Source organism: Corapipo altera, unplaced genomic scaffold, assembly GCF_003945725.1.
Source record: "Corapipo altera isolate COAL_440 unplaced genomic scaffold, ASM394572v1 305, whole genome shotgun sequence".
Taxonomy (NCBI): domain Eukaryota; kingdom Metazoa; phylum Chordata; class Aves; order Passeriformes; family Pipridae; genus Corapipo; species Corapipo altera.
This window is the reverse complement of record NW_020885011.1, coordinates 107,760-118,574: the sequence shown is the minus strand read 5'-3', so window position 1 is coordinate 118,574 and position 10,815 is coordinate 107,760. Positions and strand designations below refer to the sequence as shown.

General features: G+C 48.3%; 2 protein-coding genes across 4 annotated transcripts in view; both read right to left on the bottom strand.

Annotated features, from left to right (window-relative positions):
- Window positions 1-895: 895 nt before the first annotated feature.
- On the bottom strand, window positions 896-5,997 carry MYADML2 (myeloid associated differentiation marker like 2). The gene is made up of 2 exons (XM_027667484.1): window positions 5,671-5,997; window positions 896-4,878 (listed from the first exon to the last, which is right to left on the bottom strand). The coding sequence occupies exon 2, from the start codon at window positions 4,476-4,478 to the stop codon at window positions 3,570-3,572; it is 909 nt and encodes a 302-aa protein (XP_027523285.1). The 5' UTR covers window positions 4,479-4,878; window positions 5,671-5,997; the 3' UTR covers window positions 896-3,569.
- A 1,129-nt stretch (window positions 5,998-7,126) lies between these two features.
- Window positions 7,127-10,815, bottom strand: part of NOTUM (notum, palmitoleoyl-protein carboxylesterase) — a 6,790-nt gene continuing 3,101 nt past the window's right edge. For 2 of the 3 annotated variants that reach the window (XM_027667480.1, XM_027667479.1), the window contains 6 exons: window positions 10,594-10,696; window positions 9,636-9,827; window positions 9,194-9,294; window positions 8,949-9,096; window positions 8,646-8,693; window positions 7,361-8,535 (listed from right to left, as the gene is read on the bottom strand). In XM_027667480.1, the coding sequence (XP_027523281.1) occupies window positions 8,229-8,535; window positions 8,646-8,693; window positions 8,949-9,096; window positions 9,194-9,294; window positions 9,636-9,827; window positions 10,594-10,696 (899 nt within the window). In that variant the 3' untranslated portion in view covers window positions 7,361-8,228. The other variant, XR_003531647.1, reaches the window with a different exon arrangement.

Here is a 10,815-nt window from a genome sequence, read left to right as displayed (position 1 = left end):
CCCCCGGCCTGGCCCGTCCTCCCCGCGGAGCGCGAAAGTCCCGTGGGGCCGGGGCGCAGCTGGCCCCAGAAGCGGCTCTGGGTCCCCCGTGCGCTCCCTCTGCTCCGCACCCCGAGGGTTCCCCCGGGAGCAGCCCGGCGGCCGCTGGTCCCGGAGCGGCGGCACCTCGTGCTCTGCGAATCGCCCGCAGGTTTCCCGAGGGATTTCCCTGCACGTGAAGTGCGGGGCAGTGTCTGTCGCCCGGTTCCCAGCCGGGCCTGGGGCAGTGTGGCCTCGGGGGCCCTGGGCTGTGGAGGAACCGGAGCGGTGTGAAGTGTCCCTATAAATCCCAGGCACCGGGCAGTGCTTTTTTTCCTGAATGTCATCTTACTGTATTGGTTTCTTTTGTGTGTGTGTCTTTTTTCTTGCTTCTTGATTGTCAGAAATAAATCTCAGTGTTTCTCCTGCGAGCAAATATTCCTAAACACTGTCTTTTGGCGATATGGAACCAAAAGGCTTCAGAAGGAGAAGGGAAAAACCAAACCAAACCCAACGTGTTAACGATTCAGATTTTTATATCAACCTGTCCAGGCTGGAATCCTATGGGCTCTGTCGAGATTGGCTGTGAACACAAGTCCGTAATGCTGAATGAACACACACACACATCCTGGCATCAGCTTACCAACAAGGTTGGGAATGGTTGATGTCTCATGAAGCCCAGTTCACAGTGATCTACTTGATCCTCATCTGTTAATTAAGGGGGTAGATACACTCTGGAAATGAAGGGGTTTTGATGAACTGAATCATGACACAGCTGGTTGGTAAATCCTGCTGAGCAAATACTGGATGTTCTCTGCCCTGGATTGGGCAATCTCATAGTTTCCAATGGTTGGGGAGTGTTTTAACCACTAAAGCATGAGGTTTTGATTTTTTTTATTATTTTTTTTCTCCTAAAATAAAGGATTGTTGTCCACACAATCTTTTTTTGCCATTTTGACCATGCTCACATTTTTTGCTTAGTCTTTGGCTGGCAGATGAGAAAGCTAAATCTGAACACGCTGTTCTTGGCAATGACTTGTCTTTCACTCCTCCAGTCAGTGGGATCATGATTTCCATGTTAAATTTTCTTTTCTCCTCATTGTGAAGGCACTCAATTTTACCCCCATTGTTTCGCACGTACCTGTTTCTCTCTGGCCTTTCTTTGTCCCTGGCTCAGTGTAAGTTACATCAACTCCATGTCATTGTCAGATTTTATCACGCTGCTGCTCCTGCTCCTACTTGGTGCAAAATCTTCCCAGCAAGAAGTCAGCAGTGCCTGGCTGAACCACAGCTACCAGCCGAGGAGGTTTCCAACAGCTGCCATTGCCCGAGCGACTGTCAATGTCACATCTGGGGCCAAGCACCCCCAGCCTGCAGGCACTTGCCGCTGGTGCCCCTCTCCCTGCCCTCCCAGCCTCCCAGAGCCACACCAGGGCCTGCAGGACAGGGCTTTCCTCAAGCAACCTGCCTGGACTTGCAGGGTTGAATTTTATAACAGAAACCATGGTGCTTCACAGGTACCTGTTTGGTTTTTAGTGCTCTGTAATAACAAAAAACAAGTAATTTTCAAGTGTGACACAGCTTAATTTGTTCACATTGATGGTTTTAACAGGAATACATCATAAATGCTTGAGGTCCCTTAGTGTGCAGTGGCTGTTTGTAAACTGCCACCTCCAACACAAGTGGATTTCCTTTCCCAAATCAGCATTTTGTACTTGTACAACCCGTAAGTCTTTTGGGTGGCAAGAAATAAAGCTCCTGATTTATATCTATAGCAGAGAGTCTTGGGTCTTGCCTTAGCACCCTCTTGTTGGACCACATCTTCCAGATTGCCTGCCCTTCATGGGGATTTGCAGAAGAGAAAACCCCTTGGAAGGCTCTTCCACGCATTCCCTTTTCGCTGGATCCCAATTCTTACCCTGTTTCCTGGCTAATGCTCCCCACTGCTAAGGGCTGGTCCTTGCTCAGTACAGAATTATCCAACACAATCTGTCCCAACAAGTTTTCTCTTTGCTTTTCAAACCCTGCACAAAGCACTGATGAAAAGTAAGTTTCCTTCCTTTTTCCTGAGTGACTCTGCTGCAAAGAATCCACTCAGAGGTCTCAGCTGTTCTGTGTCTGTACTTTTTTGATTCTGTGTTCAGCCTTCATACATCAAAATAAACTGAGCTCTGCTTTTGGGCAGAAAGCAGAAGGCTGTATCTGCTGCAATGGAAGTGTGGAGAGCAGGGTGACAGCATACAGATCTCAGGAGATGTATGTGTACATCTGCCATTCAGCTTTATTTTAATTTGGTTAAAAAATAAATCTTGCTTCTCACAGGCAGCTACTGGAGATTTTAATCAAAGCACTGAGTCTGCATGTGCTGCACAAGCACTCGGACATTCTGGCTTCTCCCTGGAACAAATGAAGATTCCTATTGAGCCTGAAATCTGAGCTGAGCAGTGTGGGACTTAAAAGTGGGTGTTTTGTCAGGGATGGGTCCAAGACATGTGGCTCCTCAGTAATGCAGAGGGCTCAGGAATCCTGCACCTGAGCTGCTCTGGGGCAGTGCTCCCAGTCTGTTACCATTGCGTGCAAATTCTGTCATGTCCCGTCCTGTCCATGCCCCCTCCCCACCCAGTTTGGTCTCTTGTGCAGCACTGTCAGTTCAATTAATCTCTGCCTTCCTTTTCCTATCTCCCCAGAATTTATCCTTAAGCTTCCAGAAAAAAAAATCTTGACATCAGTATAAAGAGACAGCGTCCCATAAACCAATACAGAGCCTGTGCTGAGGTACCTTCCGCGCTGCTCGAGCAAGGACAGCGGGTCACACACAGTCACTTTGCAGGTTGGCTCTGCTCTGCACCTTGATTCTCAGCAGCAGAGACCCAGCTTTGCAAATTTTCATTTCTGTAGTGACTTAGTGTTTGCTAAATAATACCCAGGCCTCCTCCAAGGTACATGCTTGAGTTTACTCCTTTTCTGTGCTAGACAGCGAAGGAGAGGAAGGGAAAGGACTGGTAACCTTCAAAATACTATTACAGCTATGATGTTCTTCTCAGAAATGGCCCAGCTGGAACTGCCCACACTTGCAGGCGTTCCACGTCTCACCACACTGCCCAAACTAACCCAAACTCCGAGGGATTGGTTTGCATCTCCAGGACTGGTGTTCCTTGATGTAGCTTTTAACTTTCTGAGTTCCTGGGTAGTCAGTTCATTCCTGTTAAGTGCTGGTAGCAGTTTCAAAATCCTTGGCATCTTTCCTAATATTTGGATCAGTAATCTGGTAGCCTGCAGCCCCGGCTGCAAGCATTCCTGCTGTCTGCAGATGCACGTGGAGCTGTGTCATTCCTTCGTGCTGGCACCAGGCAAGTTGGGCAGAACCATGGGGGAGGTGGACTGTGCCTGGTATCAGCTGCAGCCCACCCGCTCCAGGTCATTAATTTGTTAATGCAGTAGGTCTTCACCTCGAAGTTTGGCTGATGGTTTTGCCCGGTGCCTCCCTACTTCATGGCCCATCCCTCTGCAACCACAGCGGCTCCACAGTGCCGGGACGGCTCTGACCCATTTCAGAGGTGTGAGACAAAGCGGATGCGCTGGGAGTATGCCAGGTCTAGGACGTAGAGCAGCAGGTTAACGTAGGTGAAGATGGCAATCACCAGCTGGCTGTCCCAGGGGCACTTGCCCTTGGCACAGAGGCTGGGGCGTTGTGGAGAGCCGTACTTGCTGTCAAAGCAAAACACTGGCCAGATGACTGCAGCGCTCACGTAGAGCAGCACGGCCCCAAAGGTGTAGATGACCACAGAGCGCTCAAAGGGGAACCACAGCAAGGCAGTCTTACCTGTGACACTGAAGGCCACTACCACCACTGTCACCACAAAGCAAAAGCTGTAGACAGCCACACACCATTGCGTCGCCACGTGTTTGCCATACTGGCTGTCGTTCACCAGCGCCCCAAAGATGATGCAGGCCACAAAGGCCTGAACGATTTTCAGGAGCCCGGAGATGGTGGCCATGTAGCTGGTGACTTGTCCCGGTTTTGCCCTGGTCAAGAACACCTCGGCAGCGTACGCGACAAACAGGAGGCCCGCGAAGACGCTGGCTGCGATGCGGAAGTCTCTCACCTCGCAGCCGATGGGGTAACAGCCCACCTGGACGAAGTAGAGCGGGTAGATCACCGCGGCCGTGACGGACATGAGCGTGGCGAGCATGGCAAAAGCAGCAGTGAAGTTTCCCCAGGAAAGACTCAGGCAGCTGTGCAGGTGTGTGAACTCACAGGTGATGATGAACACAGTGATCGCAAAGCAGAAGGTCCAGACAAACATGCAGAAGGTGCCGTAGGCAGCGCTGAACCCGCCTTGGTGGGCGACCAGGCTGAACGTGGTGCATCCAAAGGTCATCTGCAGCAATCGAGCTATTCCAACGGGGGAGGTCACTGCAGCCGTGTTTAGATACGGCCCTCCTGTGCTCTCCATCATCTTTCCAGTCCAGCAGACAATGCAGGCAAAAGCCCCCTCAAATGTCCTTTCAGGCTTTTGCTCTTTTGCCCTGAGTCACACCTGGTCCCAACTCAGTGGAGTGGCAGCTCGAATCTTGCTGGTCCCTGCCGGCATCAGTGGGAGCTGCCTCTGATGCCGCGGCTCTGGCAGCTTTCTGCACAGACCTGCGGCTGCAGGGAGGTGACTGGCTGGCTCTGCCCACTGGCTGTGAGCTCAGGGTGCTGCCGTCCGCTCGATCTGCTTCCTCAGGTCTGAAACCTGCCCCTGTGCTGTCCTTTTGTGGTCTCCTTTCCCGCAGGATGGTGCTTTCCCTGGAGTCTGACATTTATTCCATTTTAGCTCCGCAGCTGTAGTTTTCTGCTGCACCGTTTGCAGGAACCTGGAGTATAAATAGGGGCTTTATTAATAGTTCTGGAATGAGTCCTGCCCCCCCTCAGCTGTTGGGAGCCGGTGTTATTTAACACTGAAGCTGCGAGCTCCACCAGAGGCTCTTGATTATCCTTCTGCTGTTCTAGAAACTCTGGGGTCACTGGAATGCTGCCGTTCCCCCCCCCCGCAGCCCCCGCACTGAAGGGAGGGGGCTGACTGTGACACAAGGCTGTGATCCAGCCACACTGCAGGAACAGCAGCTCAGTCCTGCAGACCCAAGAGTAGGGGCACAAGCCCAAAGGCAGCACAAACCCTACAAAAGAAAGGATTTAGGCCAGAGGCTGGATAAAAGCTGACTCACTTTGCTGCAGTAGATCTGGAGCAGCAACACATTTACCTGCTGTGCTCTGAGCCTTAGTGAGAGCTTGTGGCTGTGAACGTTTAGCAAGGCCAGTCCTCACCATTTCCTTAAACTCATCCCTGTCTCTGTTTTACTTATGTGGAGACCAGTTATTCTTGTACTTCCGAATGCCACAACCAAATACACTTGTTAAAAAAAAAAATTGCTTTGATATTCTTAGCTCTGTTTTGGAATACAGATTTCAATATATAGCGTCAAACCCTCCATCCTGTGGGATCAAAGCTTCCACAGGGAGCCGTGCCTGGTACACAATGCATGAAACTTTGTCTCTACCCAGAAGTCTCTTAATTCTAACTCTAAAAGCCTGGAAAAAAATTTCTGATGTAGGTTCAGAACGGGAAAAATGAAAACCACAATGGAGTAGAAAAATTCCTCCCTTACCCCACGGCAGCATTGCTGACTCCTCATCTGCAGTGCTAATCCCAGTGTGGAAGCAGGATAACTTTATGGAACAGTTCACATAAGAACAGTACAGTTTTTGTGGCTCTTAGGATAAAATATGCCTACCTTCAGTTTTGACACTGTCTTGTAACCTCAGTGTCTCTTTCATTCAAGTCCCTCCCATTTTCCTTAAGACCTCTGGTGCTAAAAGTACAAAACCTGTATTCATTTGGGGTGGAAGTTGCACAATTAACATCACAACAACCAGGAAATGCATCAGGAGAGCTGAGGAGCTCCAGGTGATGAGGTTCTCCCCTGAAAGTCTTTCCCTTCCCCTCTCTTCACCTCTAGAAGAAGTTTTCCAGGCCTCATTGGCAGCGTGTTACTGACTGTATTGTGGCATATCCTGGTCATCACTTACTACCTGCCCAGGGACCAGCAGAGAGCTGTGACAGGGTCACTCCATGTCACAGTCCACCTGAGGACACATCCCCCCTTGCCCTACACTCTGTGACCAATTGGTGATGCTGGGGGGGCCAGAGGTGGTCCTGCTGCTTGGCTTCTGCTTTCCCATGAGAAGTGGTGCCCTCTGGAGAGCCCTCAGTGCTGAAGGCAGTGCTGGCAGAAGGCAAAGGTCCCCAAAATCACACCAGCAGAGCAGTGCATCAGATGGACCACAACCACTTTTCCTCTGAGACAAAAAACCTCATCTAGTTGCAAGATCTTAGAGCACAAACACTTGGTACTGAATTCTTCAAGCCTTGCCCTTTTGTCAGTGGCCTCTGCACAGCAGAAAACAGATGAAAAACATAATCAGGACAATTTCACTTTTATACCCAAGCCAATAAAACATAAAGGATATCAGCAATCACCAAACTGATCATAGGAAAACTCCACTGATGTTTTCCTGCTTTTCAGTTCTGCTGGCAGTATCATTCATTTTCTCTTTAGCTCCTTTTTTATCTTCAGTGTGTGCTAATCCCATCACGCTCAGTAGGACAGCTGACTCCCTCTGTGTTCCTGCCCAACTTTTCCTGAAGCCCTTGAAAAGGAACCAAAGGGCTGTGGTTTGGTTCATTCTTGGGGTTTACTTACCCAAGACAAGGGATCTCACAAACAGCACCACCATTCTAACCTCGTAAGGCCCATCTTGAAAGTGCAGGGAATTTTTCTAAAAAAAGGCCTGAATTCTTTGTAGCCTACACACTGCATAACCACACACAGTTGGTCCAGGACCTCCTGCAGCAGGGAGTAAGCCATACTCCTCATGCAAGTCTCCCCACACCCTGTGCTGCAGGGGGAAGCTCCCACCCCAGGAACGGTCTCTTCTACGAATTCCCAATCTCTCACTTGCTCTCCTCCCCCTACCACCAAAGGGGATTCTCTGTGCTGAAGTGGGTGTGTTCCCAAATGACTACAAGAGAAATATGCTGATGCTTGTCTTGTGCTGTCTGTTCTGTTCCAAATGCTTCTGACAGTCTGATCAAACATTTCCCTCACTGGAGACAGGCCTTTACTGCAAAGCCAGATCTCCCTGCACCATTCAACTGAGTGCCCTGGAGTACCTGGGAAATCACAGTCAAGCCAAAAATGCTGTGGAAGTCTGCAAACATCAGGTGCCGGGTGAAAGTCTCAGTACTTAAACCTCATGTTACAACCTCTTCATCAGAGAAACAATAACAAGGAACACTGCAAGGGGAACACAGGAGTCTAATTAATAAAAATTTGTCAACACCACCCTTAGCCCTCTCCCAGGCAGAAGTGACCATCAGGATAACCCATCCAAATGAGCAGCATATACAACTTTACAAAGACATAGGTATGGTTCTCTGGTCAGCCCTTATAAATAGCATTTTACATATTAAAATAAATATGTCCACGTTGCCAAAGTAGCAAGAGGTTTCTTCGTTATTTAAAAAAAAAATATGTTACAAAACAATATCATTTATATTTCTTGCTTAGTTAAAAAAAAGTAATAAAAAAGTCATTTTATAAAATAATACGAATAAATTGAGTACAAGAGTGTCCATCCCTAGCACGTGTCCTGGGTCTGTTCGCTGTGACTCAGCATGAGATGCTGACCTCCAGGAAGTCATGTAATCATTCCTTCACTTCTAGTTGGACAGAAGAAATCCAGTGCTTGCTTTTTACACCACTTTTATCAAGTCTGTGATGTAAAATTCATGGCAAGGGAAGACGTCCCAGATCTGGGAAAGGTTCTCATCGCTGCTATTTATGGCTTTGCTACTCCCTGTATCCAATTGCCTTGTGTAACACAGGAAGAGGATGTGACTGGCTGAAACTCAGCCCTGGAGTTTGGAGGGAACGAGTTCCAGCCAAACAGCGTAAGCAAGAAATTGCTTTTTTTTTTGTTTTGTTCTTGACACACCCTAAAGTGTGCAAGAGCGTGGGAGCACGTGGGCGTGCACAGGTGTGAGCGTGCCTGGATGTGAGCGTGCATCTGCCTGCAGGAGCGCAAGGAAGATTAGAAAGTGTGGGAGAAGGGCCGAGAGTCTCTCTCCTCCTGATCTAATCTCTGCCCCTCTGACAAGCCCTCCCTAGTTATCACTGCTGAGCATCCCCAGGAGTTTACTGGGCTCCAAGCCCTGCTGCTGTGCCATCTTCTGAACATCGAACCCCATATGCATGAGGAACTGGATCACATTCATCTCCTGCCCTGTGAACTGGTCCCTGATTGTGGGGCACGAGGGGTTGCAGTGAGGCCATGGACAGCTGTCAATCAGGTGAATTGGGCAGCCTTTCAGAGGGGCCTTCCCGTTTTTGTTGCTCTCATGCAGGCTCCGATCCCAGCAGTGCAGGGCACGGGGTAACGACGTCCCCTTCACCTGGATGTCAGTCCAGTGACTGAAAAGACAAACCGTACAGGTCTCATCAGAGGGGTCAGGATGCCAGGATGGGCTCGTTCCCCAGCCACGTCCCCGTTCACCTCTCAGAGGATCTGCACAAGAACTCACTTGCGTGTGATGATCTCGTGGGACAAACAGGCAGGAGCAAAGCTTGCACTAAAGAAAGAAAGGAAATGTGGATTATGTCTTGAAGGACAAAGCAACTCCTGCTGAATAGAACATTCTGGACCAGGGAGAAGATGGAATTTTACCCAGAAACAAAAAGGCATGATTCTTGATGTGGATGAGCTAATAGTTATCAAACTTACAACATTCCTTTTTCAGTAGAGATCTGAGAAACAATGCCAGGACACTGGACAAGAATGTCCCTTAGAAACAAATGTGCCAGGTTTTCCTCATGGAAACACTTACGTCACATCCTTCAAGGTGTTTCTCAGCTCTCTACCCAGATTCTGGATGTAGAGCCACTGCCCTTCTTGAACAGGCTGGCCAGTGAGGTGTACATTGTCTACAGTAAGCTGGGCCTCATCAAAGAGCCACTGGACAACAAAGACTGGACCTAGGAAGACAAAAAATTTGAAAAAGAGATTGCTCCAAGACAGTTGGATACAGAGGAAACTTTAGAATTCATTTTATATCTCTGCTCTGAAACTTACATCGAAGAGTGGGGTAAATCTTATACCCAAAAAAGCAATTCCATTCCTCTCCCTCTTTAAACTGCAGCTTACAGCGTTCAGGAACAATGCCATTCCAGTATCTAGGAAACAAAGCAATAACAGAATGAGAGGCACAGGGCAATCCTAACAACTGCCTCTCCATATCCCAGTCTATTTCTGTTCTGATTAGAGTTCCAACTGATAGCACAGCTCTCTCTTGGCTACATTGTCCCATCAACACATTTTAGAGCACCTGCAACTGCACATGTTCTTCTACACGTCTAGATTTTACATTATTGTATTTTTCAATAGTGACTGAAAAACCTCTGATGTAGAGAATAAATACTCTTTAAGTATCAAAATGAAGGAAGATAGAGAAGGAGGACATCTTCTCCACAGTCTAGCCTCTTACAGCAGGGTACTTTAGAGTATCTGACTGTACCTTATTCCTCTTCTGATGGCCTCTGTTGGAGCACACGTTATGGTATCGATACAGTCAGTTCTGCGGTACTGTTTGTTATCCAAGAACCATCCAGAGTCTGCCAAGCCTCGAACCTGAATCCCTTGATAACCCATCTCCTCCAGCTGCTCTGCCACTCGGTCCACGTTCAGGAGCACTCCTGTCCCTCCAGCACTGCAACAGCAACATCCACACTGCAGTCATGAGGCACACACAGGTGTCACACACCTGGCCAGCAGTGACATACCATAAACACCTTCATTTACCCACAGCAGAGCTACCCAACCATTCACCATGAAATTGGTAGTCACCACATTATTTCCTTGCTTTGCAAAACACTCAGAAATAAAGTAACTGTGCTGAGTAACAATCTAGTACCTCAGAAACCAAGTCCTGTTGTTATGCTCTCTTCTGGCAGATATATATGCTCTGTATCATTTGCAAGAGGTTTGGCTGTTCAACAGACTGAAAGAATCTGAAGTGAGATGAATTCACCCTTTGCAGCTTCTCTATCATACCCCTGTGTAACATATGCTGAGTGTACCAGAGCTTTGTGCAACACGGGACAATCTAGTGCACCTGTGTGAGGCAAGTCTGGTTTTTAATTTAGTGTCCTGAATCAATTTGCAGCAGGGGTGTGTCTCATGATGTGGGCCAACATTCCTGATGCAGAGAACGCAAAGCTTTTATCTTATTGTCTTGCAAGCTTGTCTTGTTACTATTTTCTCTGTCTTCTGTTTCTATTCTGGTTCTATCTGGACCGGAAGCTGCGGAAATAATATTGTATCCTCCCCTGTTGTACCCCTTAGAGGAGAAAACTGAGAAGAGGTACAGGGTTTGCTATATTAGTGTTACTGTAGCCCTAGAAGCTACGTTTCCTAACAGCTTTCTACTGTGGAAATCTCCTGTTCTCACCAAAGGGAATCTGGTGGATACCTACCTGCTCCCCGCTAGCAGCAACACTTTTGCAGTGCTCAGACCTTTTCCCACCAGCTCCTTTATAACTTCCTGAATGATCAGTGCTCCCATGAAGGCATATTCATCTGGAAGAGACAGCTCAGTGTCAACAAAATTGTTTCCTGTCCAGGCTCAGACTTTTACTTCCCGTTACATTTATAGGGTTTAGGAGGATTCACAGAGTAACCAATAGGGTTTAGGAGGA